General features: G+C 32.6%; 1 protein-coding gene across 1 annotated transcript; it reads left to right on the forward strand.

The window, feature by feature from the left end:
• Nucleotides 1-499: 499 nt before the first annotated feature.
• Nucleotides 500-18657, forward strand: chpt1 (choline phosphotransferase 1). The gene is made up of 8 exons (XM_056455688.1): nt 500-916; nt 7615-7762; nt 9975-10116; nt 10206-10290; nt 11351-11482; nt 14695-14853; nt 14932-15057; nt 17293-18657. Exons 1-8 carry the CDS (start codon nt 677-679, stop codon nt 17407-17409), a joined length of 1149 nt encoding a protein of 382 aa, XP_056311663.1. The 5' UTR covers nt 500-676; the 3' UTR covers nt 17410-18657.
• The last annotated feature ends 1684 nt before the right edge of the window (nt 18658-20341 follow it).

A 20341-nucleotide genomic window follows, 5' to 3' on the forward strand; every position in this document is an offset into this window, starting at 1 on the left:
CAGCATTCACATATATCAGAAATAAATATAGGCCACAACTGAACAAGGAAGATGATCTCTGAGGGGCATTCTTCAAAATTTAATTATGAATAGACCTATTGGTGTGTGTCATTGTCTGCAAGGTTTATATAATTATAACCAACTCTGAGGATATTGGGGGTCAAGAGTCCCTGACATTGCTATTTTTGGGGGTCATAGGCTGAAAAGTTTGGGAACTCCTGCACTAGAGTAGGGTTCAAAAATACTGTAGTAGGCCTACTATAAATCCCTATAGTATGTTTCATATAGTGTCTTTTGGGTTTGTTTTCTTTACATGTAATATTTTTTTAACTTTTAATTTAAGTTTTTTATGAATAATATTAATATTTAATATAAACAAAAAGTTGTTTAGCTACAACACTCTACTGTAAGCACCGACAGTAAATCGGCGCCCCTGGCGGTCAGACGCGCCACCGGAGCTGTTCAAATTTCCCGGCTCGGTCCTCTTCCGGACTGCAGTTTCCTGCTCCTCTCCGTTTATCTGCTTTCAACTATTAGGAACGGAGGAGACTGTCGTTTCCGCTCACCCAAAATGACTCTCCACACGTAAACGCCGCATTCTAATGCCTTCTTCTAAGTGGACACTTGGTTATTTGGACCAAAAGCGTGCACTAACCCTGCCAAAAGAGCGCTCATAATGCCTCAGTGCGAGTGTCCGGAGCCGCTGTCCGCTGTCCAGCTCAAGCGCCTGGAGGAGCACAAGTACAGCGCGGCCGGGCGATCGCTCTTCGAGCCGCCCTGTCAGATATACTGGAACTGGCTGGTCCAGCAGATCCCGACGTGGGTCGCGCCGAACACGCTGACCACCATCGGACTGGCTATTAACGTAATAACGACGGTCATTCTCGTGTATTACAGCCCTACGGCCACGGAGGAGGTGAGTTTCGGGCACAAGCAAAACTTTGAGTGACGGCGTGACGTGTTTCATTCTATTTAAATGCCCTGCCACGTCAGGGTTAAAAATAAACAACCACACTTCGGACAGCAACACTTGACTGTAACGCTTATTGTAAATATTTCTCAGTTCATTGAGAAAATAATACACCATGGAGGTGGTACACTCAGCAATACAGGTACAGAAGCTATCACGGTGGTGGTACCTGTTTAAAAGATTCGCGTTTGTATACAATTTAGGCACCAATATGTACCTTTAAGCCACCAACATGTGTGAAAAGATGGTGACAGCCTTTACCTGTATTTTTAAGTGTCGCTATCTAGTGATAGTTCACCCAAATATGAAAAAGTACTCATTATTTACTCTCTCTCAAGTGGTTACAAACCTTTGAGTTTCATTTTTTCCTATTTAAAATATTTTGTAGAATGTTGTCAAGCTGTAGCCACTGACATCTACTGTACACTCTCAGAAATAAAGGTACAAGATTTGACACATTTGGGTTCATATTAATACATTAAGGGTACATATTAGTACCTAAAAGTAAAAAAGTGTACCTTTTAAAATGTTTAGGTACAAATAAATGCTTTTAAAGTATCAATATGGACCCTTTTGGTACAAATGTGTATCTTTTGAAAAGGTACCACCCCAGTGACAGCTCTTGTACCTTTATTTCTGTATAGAGGGAATAATATGGAAGTCAATGGCTTCCAACATACTTCAAAATGATATTCTTTTGTGATTAAAAGAAGGGAGGATCTCAAACAGCTTTGAAATGAGTGCAAAGTAAGTGACAGTATTTTCATTTTTAGTTGAATTATCCCTTCAGGGCACTGTAAACAAGCAGCTGCTTTATCAGATTTATTGACTGTATACACATCATGCAGATCACATGGACGGTTTGTTATTTTAGCTGTTGAGCCTCTCTATCTGATTCCTGGGTGCACAGTGACCCCGTATCACTCTGTGTATATGTGTGTGTGGACATACCCTGTGTCGTATTTCCAGAATCACAGACTATAGTCCACTGGCAAAGTCCAGATTGCTCTGTTTATTGCTGTGCAGTTGTGGAGATTGCTGCTGAATGCACAACTTTAACCCACCTGTTGCCAGGCTGGAACACAGATAAAGGGGGCTTAGAGCAAACTTTGACCAGAGGCTAAATTAATTGGTCAAGTCAGCCAATAATAGCCTTATTAATATATAATATAGTGAAAATATTTTTTAATTAGGCAACATTCCGTTTCACATTCATTTAACATTACACAAATAATAAATCATGAATAGTAAATTAAGGTATGAGAGATTTCATATTTAATTTTAAGTTGAAACACACATGCATTCTTATATTATATTTTATGATAGTATATTACTAAAATCAACACTTTTCTCCCTCCATAATTACATGCTTTCATTAAGCAAGAATGTTTTAAATTGATTACAGTAAAACATTCATGTTAAAATATATATTAAATTTATAATAAAAAACGTACAGTTGAAGTCAGAATTATTAAATCCCCTGAATTATTATCCCCTGAATTATTAGCCCCCCTGTTTATTTTTTAATATTTTTTAATATCTGTTGTAACGAAGAGAAGATTCTTTCAATACATTTCTAAACATAATAGTTTTAATAACTAATTTCTAATTACTGATTTATTTTGTCTTTGCCATGATGACAGTAAATAATATTTTACTAGATATTTTTCAAGACACTTCTATACAGCTTAAAGTGACATTTAAAGGCTTAACTAGGTTAATTAGGTTAACTAGGCAGGGTAATTAGGCAAGTTATTGTATAACGATGGTTTGTTCTGTAGATAATCGAAAAAATATCTAGCTTAAAGGAGCTAATAATTTTGACCTTAAAATGGTTTTTAAAAAATTTAAAACTGCTTTTATTCTATCTGAAATAAAACAAATAAGACTTTCTCCAAAAGAAAAAATATTATTAGACATACTGTGAATATTTCCTTGCTCTGTGAAACATCATTTGGATTATTTTTTAAAAAGAAAAAAATTCAAAGGGGGGCTAATAATTCTGATTTCAGCTGACTTAAAGTAAATTCCAATCAAGTATTATGTGATTATTATTCTTTTTTAAGCATCAAATTGTCATTATTGAAGTATTTCTGAGAAATTGTGTGACACTGAAAACTGGTGAAAGTGCATCTTTGCTAACACAGGTATAACATGCATTTTTCAAAATATCCAAATAAAATAGTTAAGTTAAATTGCATCAGTGGTCCGCAACATTACTATTTTTGCCACATTAAATAGTTTGAAAAATCTTACCAACTCCCAGCATTTAAAGGTCGCCAAAATGTACAGGAAAAGGCCAAATTAGGATGTCAGAAGAGACGTAGATAAATATTTCTCCATGACTTTATAAATCAACAAATTTGGGCCAACATTTTATCTGCCAACCACTTTTAGTGCATACTAAAAATCTAGTGTATGCTTTACAGTAAATGATCAGTAATGGAATCTGTGCAATTATCAAGGCCAAAATAATATATGTAAACAAAATTTTGCCATGTACTATATATAGAAATATTGACAGCATAGTAAAAAACAAGTAAACCCTTTTTATTTGGCTAATGCATTGCACCACTGCATACAAAAGGAAAAAATGACACTTAAAACACTGAAAATGCATCAGCTACAGCCTCAGTGAAAAATAAATTCCTTCAGTAAACAAGTATCTTTCACAGAATAAGGCAGACATTATATTATTAGAAGCCTACTCCATACACTACAGTGATTAAGGTGACTGACATACAGTATTATATTATATATTATTACATAGTATAAATGTGCTTTATGCTTATAAAACAACTAAAATGGCTTGAAGTACACAGATAATGGTATTTTTGCTATCGTGTGCTGATTCTCTCTGGATTTCATGAGTCAAAACATTTCTATCTACAGTCTGTGTTCATGTAAGGGATTTCCTGGAAAGCTTTAAGTTTTAGTTTATGAGTAAGATTGATTTTTAAATATCATGCTTGTCACTTATGTTGTAGTACCCCTTTTAGAATGAAAAATGTATTTAATTGTTTTATTATTACGATTAAAAGCCGATACTAGGGCTGCTTAAAATTGAAAAAAAAAAAAAGAAAAACACACAAATTGTGATATTTAGACTTTCTCCTATTTACATTGCGATATTTCACCAGATAAATTTTAATAGCTCCATTTTGGAAAGAATTAATATTTTTAGATTGATATGGATGATTTTGTAGTGGAGTGCATTTGCATAAAATATAATAAATTACTAGCATAGTTAAGTACAGAAGAGCAATGATTCAAATGAAGGAGTGTAACAGTATTAAGGTATCAAATTAAAAGAATTTAAATTTACAATAAAGCTGTATAGTCTTCACTGTATAAATAATTCAATATAATGAATCTTTCTTAAAGGTACAAGCATAATAATTTCCTTGTGCCCAAATTTTTAAACTTGCTTAAAATGTTAAATGAAGACACACACAAAAGAACACACACACAATTGATAAACTTTCACTTTATTATGGTTAAAAATGAACAATTCTCATGTGTTCTGAACTGCTCCTGATCAACTATAATCCTGACTCCACATTTTGCAATGTGAATATTGTGATTTCGATGCTAAAACGATATATTGCGCAGCCCTAATCAATACCAACAACATCTTGATTGATACCCCCAATATACAGTATATTAAGTATACTGTACATAATCATGCAATGTCACTGCATAGACCTGAAATCAGGTTCCATCCTAATAACAATCTGACAGATTTGGAAAACACATTCACAGTGACAGACTCAACAGCGAGAGTCATTTTAAACATTGAAGGCCTTCAAGAGTTGCGATAACACTCTCTCACACACACAGGCGCACACATGGGATCTGTTCAGTTTTGTGAATGTGCAATGAAAGCAGATGGTCTGCATGTAGTCTCTCGCTCTCTGGGAAATCGACCCACTAGGCCACATGGACTTTTGCCCATATCAGTCAGACACACACGCACGCACATGCGCACACGCACACATGCACACACACACAGACACATTGAATCTGTCCTTGATATAAAAGTTTCTCTTTTCATGTGGCTATTTTCAGGATTATGAGCCATTATAAAGCATTTCACAATGTCTTTATATAGTATTTTGCGTTCTTTATTATTACATTTATCTACTATATTTCAGTTAATATACTCCATCTTAAATCTAAAATCTGATCTTATTGTTTTAGTGTTATATAAAAAATAAAATGAAAAACTAGGGCGAGGAACTGAGAATTAAAGCCAAGGAGGCAACAATCTAGGGCAGACAGTTACGCCAGTCTTCTCTCAGGAATTGAGTCATTTCACATTTGTAGCTACAGTACATTCTCCTTTCCTTACATATGATTTGATTATACTCCCTCGGCTTAGTTACCTTTGAATCATTTGTACGACCGAAGATGTTCTTTTAAAACAGTCCAAATACTGTAGGAATGATAACGGTATCTGTTAAAGCAACTTTTGTGGCCATGTTTGTGAATCATCATAGAAAGAAAATACAAGCCAAGCATATCCACAATTACAAGTTAAAACTGAGTTTTAAGGTATATACTTCTTCAAGTGATAGTTCACCCTAAAATGAAAATTCTGTCACTATTTACTCTCTCGTTTCAAACTGTTATGACTTTTTTTGTTCTGTTGAACACCAGAGACAATATTTTAAAGAAAGCTGAAAACCTGTAACTGTATTTACTACTATAGTGGCCCATTTCCACTGAGTGGTACAGTATTGTATGGGTCACTACACTTTTTGGGTACCCTTTCCAAAGGGTACCTAGCATAGCAAAAAAGGTACCAAAAGGCGGAGCCAGACGCCCAGCTGAACGCTAATGGTTTACAGAGAAATGTCACTATGACATGCACAAGCCAGGAGAATGAAAACAAAGGAAGCGCCATTTTTAAATACACTGCCGAGGCATTACAACGTAACAATATATACATATAATAAGCCATGGTCGCCCCGAGCTCAAACAAGCCTTGACCTAGTCTTGATGGACAGCCAGAAAGCCAAGAAGGACAGAATCTGCCATGTGTCCTGTTGTTGTTTGCGAGCCCTTCTAAAAGCGTGAGTGGTTGGGTGCGCTCTCTGCGAGTGTATATTTGAAATAACAAACTTGAGCTCATGATACGTAGACGTGATTACAGTAGTGCGGATTCTTACATCCTTTCAGAAATGGAGAAATGCAAGAGTGAAGCGCGGAAAAACAAAGCAGAAGCCTGAAAAAACAAAGGCGCAAATGATTCTTTCAGCAACCCAATACATAACCTAACTGCCATGTTTAATTATCGCCTTTTAGACTATTATGAACTCAGAATGACAGAATTACTTTCTAACGTGGTTCCATGTGCTGGTGAAGAATAAAGATGTGAGGTTTCCACAGACTGTATATGTTTCGTATCATTCATGAAACCTAATAAGGCCTAGATGTATGTTTTGGGTGTATTTTATTTGTAATTGGTAACATTTTGCAGTCGTTACAGTAGGCCATTTCGAATTATCATTGATCTGCAGCTATAATCAAATCCTGTTCATAGAAAGGTTAGTAATTAAGATTAATTTATACTTAAGTATTTATGTATATAAAGGCATTAGTTTAGTAAGAAGGGCTTCTCATACGATGTGTGAACTTGAAGCAAGAAAGACATCGACTACAACTTTCTGTCGAACACCACACCTTCCAAAAGGGTACTATTGGTACCCTTTATCAGTGGAGACACAAGCCTGATAATTGTGACATAGAAGTCAATGGCTACAGGATTTTAGCTTTCTAAAAAAACATATTCTCTTATGTTTAATTGAAGAAAAAACTCTAACGTTTGGAACCACCTGAGGGTGAGTAAGCAGTCAGTAAAGTTATGGTGAATCATCCCTTTAAGTGGTGTCTCAGAAAATACGAATCAAATGATTCGTGTTCTGGAAAAAATGCCTTTGTGTAGTCAAACAAGTAGAACTGGATCTCCATTATTGTTAGTAATTAAAGTTATTATGAGTTAAAATAGGCATTATTTACTTTGTTAGGTGTGAAAAGTTCAACTGCTCAAGTTAATCCACAGAAAAAAGTTGCTTTGCTTAACTAATCAGGATTTAAGACCCATTGGTACACTCTGGAATGCCAGTTTGGCAGATACTAATAATTCTTTATATTTTGAAGCCTATATAGAGACCAATAAAGACAATTCCTGATATGAATTGTTCTGAGCCTGATCACATAACAGATGACGACCAATTAAAACTTCTAATAAATGAAATAAATCAAAGTATTATTTTAAAAATGTTCGAAATATTCTAGATCTTAAATCCTCTTTTGCCCACCTCTCTCTCTCTCTCTCTCTCTCTCTCTCTCTCTCTCTCTCTCTCACACACACATACAACCAAACTGCAATAATATAACCTTAAAATGCACAAAAATACAGATCATGTGACAAAATCTGTTTACCATACACTTCATTTTCTTATTGGAGTGATTAAGATACATTAATAACACTTATCTGCTGATATTGATATGGCCACTAACATATTACAATATTTTCAGTCTGAAATTCACCACAATAAGTCGACAGAAACATCTGGTTCATAGAAGTTAGACTCGATCAATGCCTGTGTACCAGTTTTCATTCCTTTCTACCTTTTAAGGCTCCAGGTTGGGCCTTCCTTCTCAGCGCCTTAGGCCTCTTTATCTACCAATCACTGGATGCCATTGATGGAAAACAGGCCAGACGGACCAATAGCAGCTCAGCTCTTGGAGAGCTCTTTGATCATGGCTGTGATGCAGTTTCTACAGGTAAAAACTGCCAAATAATCTTTCATAATTAGATTTGACCAGTACTAATAAGTATTTTTAATATTAACATCAGTATTTATACTGCTTATATTTAAACCTAAGGTAGTAAGGTTTATCCTAGTCCGGTGTCTGCCGTTTTAGTATTAACTGTTACAATCGTATTAAATCATTTTTAAAAATTGTGGGTATATTTTAATCACATGCACTTGTTGATGTTTGGTCTTCAGTAGTATTGTAGTTCTTGTGCCACCTGTTTCTTTTCAGTACTGACACCTTGTGGACAAACGGAGTAGTTCAAAAACAACTGAAAGTTATTTTGGGAGCTGCTCTTTAGCACATACTGTGAAGAAAAAAAAAACGTATGAAACACCAGGCCGTTCACATAAATGTCAATTGTAAAACATAGACTAGGGGAGAGTGGGACACAAAGTAACACTTATTGGTTTTGGGCAAATAATGAGGGTTAGACAAACCATTTTTTTTACCAACAACACACAAGCCTCTCCTACAAATGAGCACTGGAATTATGATCGCCGGACCTATGTTTTTTGTGCAGTATTGCCAAAAGTGCCAGGAGTAAAAATGTTACTATTTACCCACCTGCGGGGCAAGTTGTAACAGTCAGAGGGTTAGTTGTAACGCATGCTTATAAAAGGCAGATTTCACACGATTCATTTAAATCCAATTTACTCTAAATAGTAGCTATATTTCCTCAGTAATTGGCTCATTTTTTTAATTCTACATAGCACAGTATGTTTATGTATTTATTTGTTTATTGGATAAACACATTTGAATCTATGTGCATTATTATCCATTTATCCATTATTATACAATGCATTTATTTGCATTATTATCCATTTATCCTTTATTATAAAATGCATTTATTTGCATTATTATCCATTTATCCATTATTATACAATGCATTTATTTGCATTATTATCCATTTATCCTTTATTATAAAATGCATTTATTTGCATTATTATCCATTTATCCATTATTATACAATGCATTTATTTGCATTATTATCCATTTATCCTTTATTATACAATGCATTTATTTGCATTATTATCCATTTATCCTTTATTATACAATGCATTTATTTGCATTATTATCCATTTATCCTTTATTATACAATGCATTTATTTGCATTATTATCCATTTATCCATTATTATACAATGCATTTATTTGCATTATTATCCATTTATCCATTATTATACAATGCATTTATTTGCATTATTAGCAATCAAATATTTTTTTTTCCATTAAAACAATATTTTCTATTAAAAAACATTTTTTAATATAAAAAGTTCTCAACATTACACTTAAAATAAATAAAAAAATGTGTTAGTTTAACTGGTGTCCAAGAGTGTGTGGCTTAATTGTAACACCCTGTTACAACTAACCCCGCTGTGGCTAGCAGTCTCTGTGTGTGTTTTACATCTTTCAAAATGGTTCCATCTTTTAGCCTGGAAGACGGCAATCACAACAATATAAGATTTTACATGCACGCTTTCACAGATTTTTTTTAAAATAAAAAATATAAAGTATAATAAAAAATACTTTTATGTTGCAATAATGGTTTCTCATTCAAATTTCGCCGAATTTTTTCAATAATTGTCAGGAAGACGTCTGTCGACACTGTGGTGAAAACCTCGGAAGCATGCCATGATCATCCCTGAGCAAATACCTTAAAACTCAGTGTTACATTTAACCCTGCGTTACTTTGTGCACTGCGCTCCCCTACACTTAACTGATGTGTTTAACACACAAAAATTACACGGTGATACAAGATGTCAAGAATCAAGTCATCTAGCACAACAGCCAAAAAATGCTGTAACTTGAAACTGACAACTAAAAAAATACACACTTACTGTTCACAATAATGTTTTTTAAAGACCGATTTGCACCAGATTTTGCAATTTATGAAAATATATATAAAAAAAAGGCTAAGTGATTGGCGTAAATCAGACATTTAGCACCTTGCTATGCTGCGGGCATTCTAAAAAGCATGGTACTTCCTTTGACAACAACTTACAAAAATACACTTGTCTCCGGGGGGGGGAATAAAGCGGTTGGGAGGACACGCAGCACACTTACTGTTCAATTTCACACTAATCTAATTTGAACTCAGATTAGCACTCGGTTTTGCTGTTTGATTATTTACCCCTGCACATGTGTATTTCCATCGCTCTAACTAGACTGCTCTTGTAGTGTTTGTTGCAGTGGGATCGTGTATATGCTGTGGGATCGGCGCGTATCCTAACTGGATGTTTTTTTGTGGCTTTGTGGGCATGTTCATGTTTTTCTGCGCACACTGGCAGACATACGTGTCTGGAACGCTCCGCTTTGGACTGTGAGTGCATCTGTTCACAGTATATTTGACTCAATTTATTGAACTGTCTTGATGGGTTGTTTTTTTTTAATGGTATTTTGTTTCTGCAGGGTTGACGTGACAGAGGTCCAGATTGCTATTATAATCATGTATACACTGACAGCATTTACAGGAGTGAGCTTTTGGGAAATGAGGGTACGTTTTTTTCAGTACAGATTTGCTGCGCCTTATTCATAACATTCATAAATTCATTCTCATTATAATCCCTGACTACACTGGAAGAGTCTTCTGTGGCCAATCACAGAGCTTTCACTAGAGCTAGTTATTTGAAATGTTTTAACTACAACAACCCCAATTATAGTAATAATATAGGTTAATCTAATATTTTTTATTCATATTTTTATTCGCAATATCACTTTCACTACTGTGTTTAGGTAACTTTTCTATTTTTTAATTATATTGTTTTCATTTATTTACATGTTTACTCACAATACTAACACTATAATAATAATAATAATACACTACAATAATTCTACATTTATATTTGTTGAATTTTTTTTCAATTAGTTTTATTTACAGATTTATTCAAATCATAATGATAATAATAATAATAATGATAATAATAATATAAATAATAATTTTAAATTTCAGTTTATGTTTATTTACATGTTTGTTCATAATACTAATAACAATACTTTTAGGTAAATAATTGATACATTATCATTTATCATAATTATTATTAATAATATAAAACAATATAAAATAAAACAAAATAATATAACATGAATAAGACAATATAATATGATTTAATACAATGTCGATTATATAACGTCAATTACGAACGGACATATAATCTGGCACTTCCAGTGTACACAGTGTCAGGTAATTTATTAAAAAGGGTTTCACAGACACTTGTATTATTAATTTAGTAAAAGAAAAGCTGAAAAAAGTGTGTGTTCTTCAAGTAGACCTTCTGTCTTTTACTCTCTGCCTCCTCTCTGAGGACAAACAGTCTGAGAACAGGTAAATATAGGTACAGTAAAAGCTGCTACCACGGCTATCAGTCTCCATCTACAGACATGATCTTGCAAAAAAAAAAAAAAAAAAGAAAGCAGATGACATTTCTAACCTTCCCATATTGTAAAGCATGCTCACAGCTTCAGCCCCGCTCCTTTCCCAGCATCCCTTGCTCATGAGACACAAAATAACAGCTATTGTCAAATTAAGAGATTGCCATCCTCATTCTTTTATTCAGGTGCCAGTTGTTGGTGTGAATTTGCAAACCTTTCCTATTCTTGGCATCATCGGTGGATTCCTGTATTCAACCTATAACTACTTCTTTGTTATTATGAACGGCGGCGTCGGCAAAAATGGCTCAACTGTTGCAGTAAGTGCACATTTTATGGAGCTCTTTGAAGCAGTTGCTTTTCCTCAGGCAAGACAGAGCAGAGGAATAGGGTTAAAAAACTAAAAATGAAGAATTCAGATGCAAAAACCTCGAAGTGCATCTGAAATTTTCTTCTATAATTAGCATTTTTCTCAGGTTCTTATGTCTTGATTGAGTAATTTCACTTTTATGGTAAAAAATAGGTTATTTTCATCCATTTTTACATGAAATAACTGAACATAAACATAGGAGGCAGAGAAAAATGTGCATTGTAGAAGAATACTCAAGATGGCACTTTTGCATCTGACGTTTTTGCATCTGAACTCAAATTTCAAATATAATTAATCACCATGCAGTATTTCACCAGGTGATTGAATGCATTAGGAATCACGATTTCTTTGAATTTAATAAAGTTGTCAAATGTTTTAAAATAATGTTTAAATATGCAAATGATGCATTAATTAAATATGAGCTATTTTGCATGCGCCAACCGTGATTACATTGAACACAATGAAAGCATATTGAAAACATGAATCAAAACATACTGTTGAATCACCACATGAAAGCCATGTTCAAAATTCTAGTTAATTATAGTTATTTTTGTGACATGCAGTCAAGGATTTTTATCACTGTCAGCAATAAATGTTTTTTTTTTTGTATAAAATATTATATACAATCAGGCATATTGTACATGAACATTCCTCTGTAACAGCATTCAGAATATAGATAAACATAAAACATTTCTGCTGAAGAGGAGATTTATGCAGCAATATTTGACTGGCAAGTGTAAAAAGAAACTGATTCTCCCCAGTTTTTGTGTTTGTTTATTTATTTCACCATACCTTTGTATGGCAATATGACATAGTGCAGGAGAGCTTTTTGGAAAATCTGCCTCTAAAATGTATTGTACGGAGGACCAGGAGCGCCAGTTAGAAATAAAACAAATAATCAAATGATCAATTTAATAATTGAAGCACAAAAAATGAATAAGTCACAATTTAAATGGACAAATAAATCAACATATTTAAATTTGTTTATTTAAATTGTGATTTTAAATGTCATTTGATAAAGCAATAAAACAATGCATTTTAAAATATAAAACAATGTAATTAAATATATAAAACAATGCATTTAAATATATAAAACAATTCATATAAATATATAAAACAATTCATTTAAATATATAAAACAATGCATTTAAATATATAAAACAATGTAATTAAATATATAAAACAATTCATTTAAATATATAAAACAATTCATTTAAATATATAAAACAATGCATTTAAATATATAAAACAATGTAATTAAATATATAAAACAATTCATTTAAATATATAAAACAATTCATTTAAATATATAAAACAATGCAATTAAATATATAAAACAATTTATTTAAATATATAAAACAATGCAATTAAATATATAAAACAATGCAATTCAATATATAAAACAATGCATTTAAATATATAAAACAATGCATTTTGATATATAAAACAATGCATTTATATATATAAAACAATGCATTTAAATATATAAAACAATGCATTTAAATATATAAAACAATGCATTTAAATATATAAAACAATGCATTTAAATATATAAAACAATGCAATTCAATATATAAAACAATGCATTTTAATATATAAAACAATGCATTTTGATATATAAAACAATGCATTTATATATATAAAACAATGCATTTAAATATATAAAACAATGCAATTCAATATATAAAACAATGCATTTAAATATATAAAACAATGCATTTTGATATATAAAACAATGCATTTATATATATAAAACAATGCATTTAAATATATAAAACAATGCATTTAAATATATAAAACAATGCATTTAAATATATAAAACAATGCATTTAAATATATAAAACAATGCAATTCAATATATAAAACAATGCATTTTAATATATAAAACAATGCATCTAAATATATAAAACAATGCAATTCAATATATAAAACAATTTATTTAAATATATAAAACAATGCAATTAAATATATAAAACAATGCAATTAAATATATAAAACAATGCATTTAAATATATAAAACAATGCATTTTGATATATAAAACAATGCATTTATATATATAAAACAATGCATTTTAATATATAAAACAATGCAATTAAATATATAAAACAATGCATTTAAATATATAAAACAATGCATTTAAATATATAAAACAATGCATTTAAATATATAAAACAATGCATTTTGATATATAAAACAATGCATTTTGATATATAAAACAATGCATTTAAATATATAAAACAATGCATTTAAATATATAAAACAATGCAATTCAATATATAAAACAATGCATTTTAATATATAAAACAATGCATTTAAATATATAAAACAATGCAATTAAATATATTTTTAAACGTATAAACAAATAGACAATTTTATTACTGTTTATTTAATTGATGTTTTAAAATGCTGATTAATCAAACTGTAAAAAAGCACTTGTTTCGTGTGTTTTATTTACAAGTGAGAGAGGCTTTAGCTAAACTTGAGACTAAAGTTTGTTTTCAACTGAAGAAAAGCATGTGGCAAAAGAAAAAAAACCAAGTGGCAAATCAAGAGAGAAAAGCATTTGCTAAGTGCTTTTTTAAAAAGCTATTTAAAATGAGCATTTAAAATGATTTACTAATATACTTTTTTACTGTTTGATTAATCTGCGTTTTAAAACATGAATTAAATAAACAGTTTTAAAATAGTCTATTTATTGATACATTTAAAATTTATTTTTAAATGCATTGTTCTGTTGCTTTATTAGGTGATATTTAAAACAATGTAAATAGACACATTTTAATAAGTCTATTTATTTGTGCATTTCAAATGTGATTGAAATACATCTTTATGCTTCAATTATTAATTGCTTAATTGATTCTTCATTTTATTTTAAACCAGCACTACTGGTCCTCCATAGTATTGTAATTGAATCTATAGGGACAAATTGATAATGGATGGCAACAGAAACACTTAAGTATATTTTGAGTGTTTGTTTTTTTTTACATTAGACTGAAAAATGAAAAGCCTGAAGAGCTAAATTGACTCAAAAGCTTGTTTTTCCTTGTTTATATAATTACATTATTTTTGCAAGTTCTTCATGCGATCAGTCCATTGCAAAATCTAAAGTAATGCAACGCAAAAAAGAGAGTAGAATAACAGATCAACTGCTTCTTCTTCAGGACACCAGTGTTTTGACTCCTGGTCTCCACATCGGATTCATCCTCACTCTGGCTTTCATCATCTTTAAAAAGTCGTCCAGTCAGCTTTTCGAGCACCATCCTTGCCTCTACGTCCTCACGTTTGGCATGGTGATCGCCAAGATCTCAAATAAGCTAGTGGTGAGTGCTGCTGAAGCCTAAAATGTGAACCATCCACAGTGCGTCAGGGTGTTTTTCAAGATCTGCTTTGTTCTACAGGTGGCCCACATGACCAAAAGTGAGCTTCATCTTCAAGACACGGCCTTCATCGGTCCTGGACTGCTTTTCCTTAACCAGTATTTCAACAGCTACATTGACGAACACATCGTGCTTTGGATCGCGATGGTAAGTTATAACCATTAGTAGGTCAATTACCTGTCATTTTGATGTTTACTTTTTGTGTGATATATGGTGGTTGTTGCTAGAAGGGATACAGCTGCAGCCGGAAGATAATAAGAATTAAGCCACAGTAACATTAGAGTTTGAGTATGCTAAATTCTGTTGTACGTTGCTGTGAAAAGGGGCAGGATTAAACAACATGATTAGACGTTTTAAAAAAGAAAGTTGGCATGACAATGAATAGAAGTCTACGGGGCGAAAAGTCTACTGAGCACAGCTTTAATGTATTATTTATTAAATTACCCATTAATTGTATTTTATTAATGTCTACCCCTACCCCAAACCTTAACCCAACCCTCACATAACGTAATTCTAATGTGAATTATTTATATTATTCATAAAATTGTATATTATTTACATCTACGTCTACCCAACCCTCACAGTAATGTAAAAATATGAATTATTATTGTTGTACAGTGGCACAAAAAATATGCTATATTGATGGGAGTATCCACAGCTGTATCCCATCTACACCTGACCATATATGATCTGGATATGACATATAATCTGGATTATGTAATCAGATTGCAAAACCTGATTAAGTAATCAATCCGTAATATCATTGCACATGATGGAAGTACATTTTAAAGTAAATTATATCACTTCTTATTCGCTATTTTTAATGTCTAAAACACTCTACTGTGCGTCATGCAGTTTAGTTTTATATATTCATGAATTAGAACGACTAATGGCTGATGAACATTCTGAGGTTTGGGATTATTTTCAGATAAAAGCACAGCTATAGTAGTTAAGTCAGGTCTTGATTAGGCATGGCACGATAATCATTTTCAAGGTAGAACGCGGTTTGGAAAAGTCAAGGTTTCAAAATTTTCTGTAAAACCGTTCCTAAGGTATGTGGAAGATTTTTTATTTACATTTTTGTTTTTTAGGACAACAGTATCTCCAGCAAAAAAGATATCCAAAAATGTCGGTTTTAATTGTAAAGAAATCAAGTGTTTTTGTAACTAATGAAGAAAGCAGAAGTCTATGATTTATTTTATTATTTAGCCTGACATGTTTACTGCTTTAAAATATTTTCAATCTTTCAAAAATGTTGTTTTTTTTACCCAGACATTTGAAAAGAATATATTTTAGAGCAGTAACCACAATAACGTGATATTTTTGTCCAAGGTTATCATACCGTCAGAATCTTATACCGGCCCATGCCTAGTCTTGACTACATTACCTCTCCATTTCCCTGCGCTTAATTATTTCAGTTATATCACAACCTACATTTATCAAAAACAGAATCAAAACAAAACAGCTTTGGATGAGATGCTTAAGAAACTAATATTACACACAGGAGCTGTTTGAGGACAAAAACCTGACAAATGTCTCGAAAATGTGTTAACAGTGGTAAAAGCTGAATAACTGATTCCTATCTGTCGAATTATTACAATGTAATGCACATCTGAGGTATATTTATCCCTGTCGACAACTTAATGCTTACTAATGTTGTGTCCCAATTCGCCTGCTTGTACTACGTCCTAAAAGTATGTACTTTTTTTGTAAAGAAAAAGTATGTACTTTAGTGTGCGTAACAGAAGAGTATGCAAGGATTGGGACATACTATTTCCTCATTAACGGACAGTTATGTTGCTTAGTTATGTGCTCGGTCAATCAGCTTGCCACGTCATCCACATGTATTTCATATTTCATTTACTTTTCTACCATACTGAAGCAGCAGCAGTAGCAGGTTAATTTGCCATTTACAGGTCTTTTACGCAGAGTTATTGACCAAACATGGCTTAACATAGTAGTTGTTGCAGATGAAATACAAGGTGAAATATATATTCCATAAAGCTATATATAAATTAGGAATCACGGAAACGTCTTTTCCAAAGCCTCTCCACTTATAACGGACATTTGTGGTGAAACTAAATAGGGTCACTCATATTTCATTAAATAAACAAACATTTATTCAAAATATGAAGAACATTTATTCAAAATATGAAGCTGCTAGAGATGTAATAAGGCCATGAGTGTATGTATTTAGATCGATTGATAATCACTTTGACTGATAGTCTAAGTATAAATATATATATCGTTAAAAAATGTTTTATAAATCAACAAATTGACATTACACCAAGTAATATCACAATATCATCAATATTGTGCAGCCCTAAAAGTACCTTTTCTGGACTAAACTAAACCGTCTCTTCCCAATGATATAATGTTTAGGTGCTGTCGCTGGTGGATCTGGTGCGTTACTGCACAGCCGTATGTCTGCAAATCGCCTCTCATCTACGGATCCGGGTTTTCAGCATCTCCCCACAGGGTCATGCGCACAAAGACTGACAATTTGCCCGGCGGGAGGAGGAAGCGGGATCTAAGGATGAAGACATCATCCCGCTTCTCAAACTAGAGCAGGAGAGTTCCAACAACCAAAACCACGACTGCCTTGACAGCGTCACCACAAAGACTAACTAACACAACTGAACAATTAACCAGGTTTGACCAGACCATCTCTAGAAAAACCAGCTCCACACTATTGTACACTAGAACATCTCACTGGATGAAAAGGAAGAGTTTAGACACGATGTACGAAAGGTGGCCTGAAGGCGGCTTTTGTGTTGCCTTAAAAGGGTTTATTCTGTGTAGGAACGCACTATACATTTATTAATATTTCTAAGGATACAGAGGGAATTTGGTTGGGAAATCAATTTTAAATTGAATTGGTTAAAGTTGGCATAAAATCACTTCTTAAATAGTTCTCATTCAAACTAATTGGTCAAAGATAAAGATGCTGACAAATAACCTAAAATATAGTGAATAAAATCATCCAGGAAATAATTTGGTTTCACAAATGTGAATATAAATAGAGTGTGTGTATCATTTTTGATAATGTCAATTTTTCACAACAAAAGGGAAGCTACAACAGCAGTTTGGGCATCAACTAATGGAAATCTGAACCCAGTCTATTTACTACATCATATAATATCCATTATTTTACTTAAGCCCGTGTTTTTATACATCTGATCTTCTCAAAGTACTAAAGAGAGAAGTATTACGAACATAATTAGCTTTTAAGACCTACATACAGTCACAAACTGCCAATGGTTTATATCCCAGGAGGTTTTTTTTTACCGTTTCTACTGTTAAAAAAGCAGCTATTTGTAGATCTTGTAACACTTTATATGAAAACTAAGATACAGAAGGAAATAACTTTGCCCAAACAGTCATTGTAGCTTGAAGGTGTAAAAGGTTTAGTGATTGTCCAGTGATTACGGTGTATGTGTTTATTTGAATAATCTGACTGAATTTAGTGTGAAATTAAGTCAAGCCGGTTTAAAACAAACATACTAATTGAAGTTAATTGTCAAGGATTGTGGCTGTGTGTTGAAAACAGAGACGGCTCTTCACACCATCCCCGTTTTCCAGTGAACGGAGCACAAACTGTTGCCTTTCGCTCTGTTTTGAGGGATTTTTGGGGTGGGGGTGTTGATCTTGTGTGCCTGTTTTATGATGCACTAACTCTGAATGCTTAGAATCATCTCCTCCCAAAGGGCTAATTAAAAACAATAAATTTTGTGTGATTTGAATAGAGCACTGTCTACAGTCCAGTTCCTTTGTGTTTCAGGTTCCTCTTGGAAACAAGCATCTAAAACTACAACATGATGCTGGTGATTTGCAAACATATCCACGTCACTACGATCATATCAACAGGCTCAGTGGAAATATATGCTTTACATTTTTGTAGGCTGCAGTTTCTAGGTAAAATGAACGCTACGGGGCAGTATGATGCCAACGACAATTTTTGCTCCATTTCAGTTTCAATTGGATTCACTGTACTTCACTCAGGTTTGGTGAAGCTAAATCAAAGTCAATGAGAAACTACATAATCCAAGTGCTTAAAAATCATGATAGTATTGACCAGCCACTGTTGTCGTTAATAGGAATACAACAATTATAGATATTGGTTGTACGATTATAGTCTGAGGCATGGGCGTTGCTAGGCCTATTTTAGGGGGGCTGTAGTATTTCTACTCAGCCCCCCTAAAACTTTTGCGATTAGCTCATAAACTGTACACTAAATTATTGCCTCAGTCCCTTTAAAATTTGATATGAAAACGGCGGCAGATTCAGCTCCTCCCCGTCTTTTGTTTTTCATTTGATCCGCAAACCACAGCCGTGGACAGTAAGAGAACGAGGTGTGTGTTTATCGATAAACTGTTATAATTACTGCTTATTTGCAGTTATTTGATATAGATAACCTTGTTTCACTGGTATTTCAATGTCACGGAGGAGCAGTCTTTTCTCTGCATCCATCTTATCAGCACAGCTGTTTCCTCCAGCAATAAATAATTATGTAACTCTTAACGAACATTTAGCTGTTTTTATTTCAAAATGAACTACCAATATTAAACACTTTACAGTTTGTGTGGCATTAACTATATCATACAGTCTTGCACAGGAAGGATTAAACAGTGACAGAACCACTTAGAGACTGACAGAGTCTAACCACTGACAGAGGTAGAAACATCAAGTGTTGTCTGGTATTAATAAAATACTTCTTATTTATTATTATCATTCAGATCGTGAAATAAGTGAATTAGCCTGTAAGTTTAAAAATATATATTAATATGTGTGTCATTTAATTATAAAAGTGGCAGTTTATTTATTTATTACATGGAAACAAAAAATGCCCTTGAATATAGAAAGTGGTTTTTACTACAGTAAACAGGTTGAGTTGAGCCTATTTGGCTTATTCAAAACTCAAATGGCTATGCCTGTCTATGTAATACAGTGGAATACAACCCATATTAAACAAACATTCTTAAAGTGTATTGCTATTAAAGTACTACTTTCAAATGTAATATTAGTCTCTCTCTCTCTCTGTATATATATATATATAAATATATATACGATATATATATATATATATATATATATATATATATATATATATAGATAGATATATATGTAGATAGATAGATAGATATAGATATATATGTATACATTCCACTATGGGTGGAAGAAAAAAAAAAAGCTGCGTGGGAGAAAAAAACTGATAGGAAAATACTTTTTTTTTAAATTTTTGCGTTATATCGCAAAAATGTTCTGCGTTATCTCGCAAATATGACAAACACTTCCTGTTCGTGTTTTAACATTCTATCCCGCTATCATCCTATTAGTATTTTCCCGTGTTTCTCCCATATTTTACATCTTAATAGCACGTTGAAATTAATATAAAAATGCCTGCATTCACTTTCTTTCCATTAAAGCTGTG

The sequence above is a fragment of the Danio aesculapii genome, chromosome 4 (assembly GCF_903798145.1).
Source record: "Danio aesculapii chromosome 4, fDanAes4.1, whole genome shotgun sequence".
In the NCBI taxonomy this organism is placed as follows: Eukaryota; Metazoa; Chordata; class Actinopteri; order Cypriniformes; family Danionidae; genus Danio; species Danio aesculapii.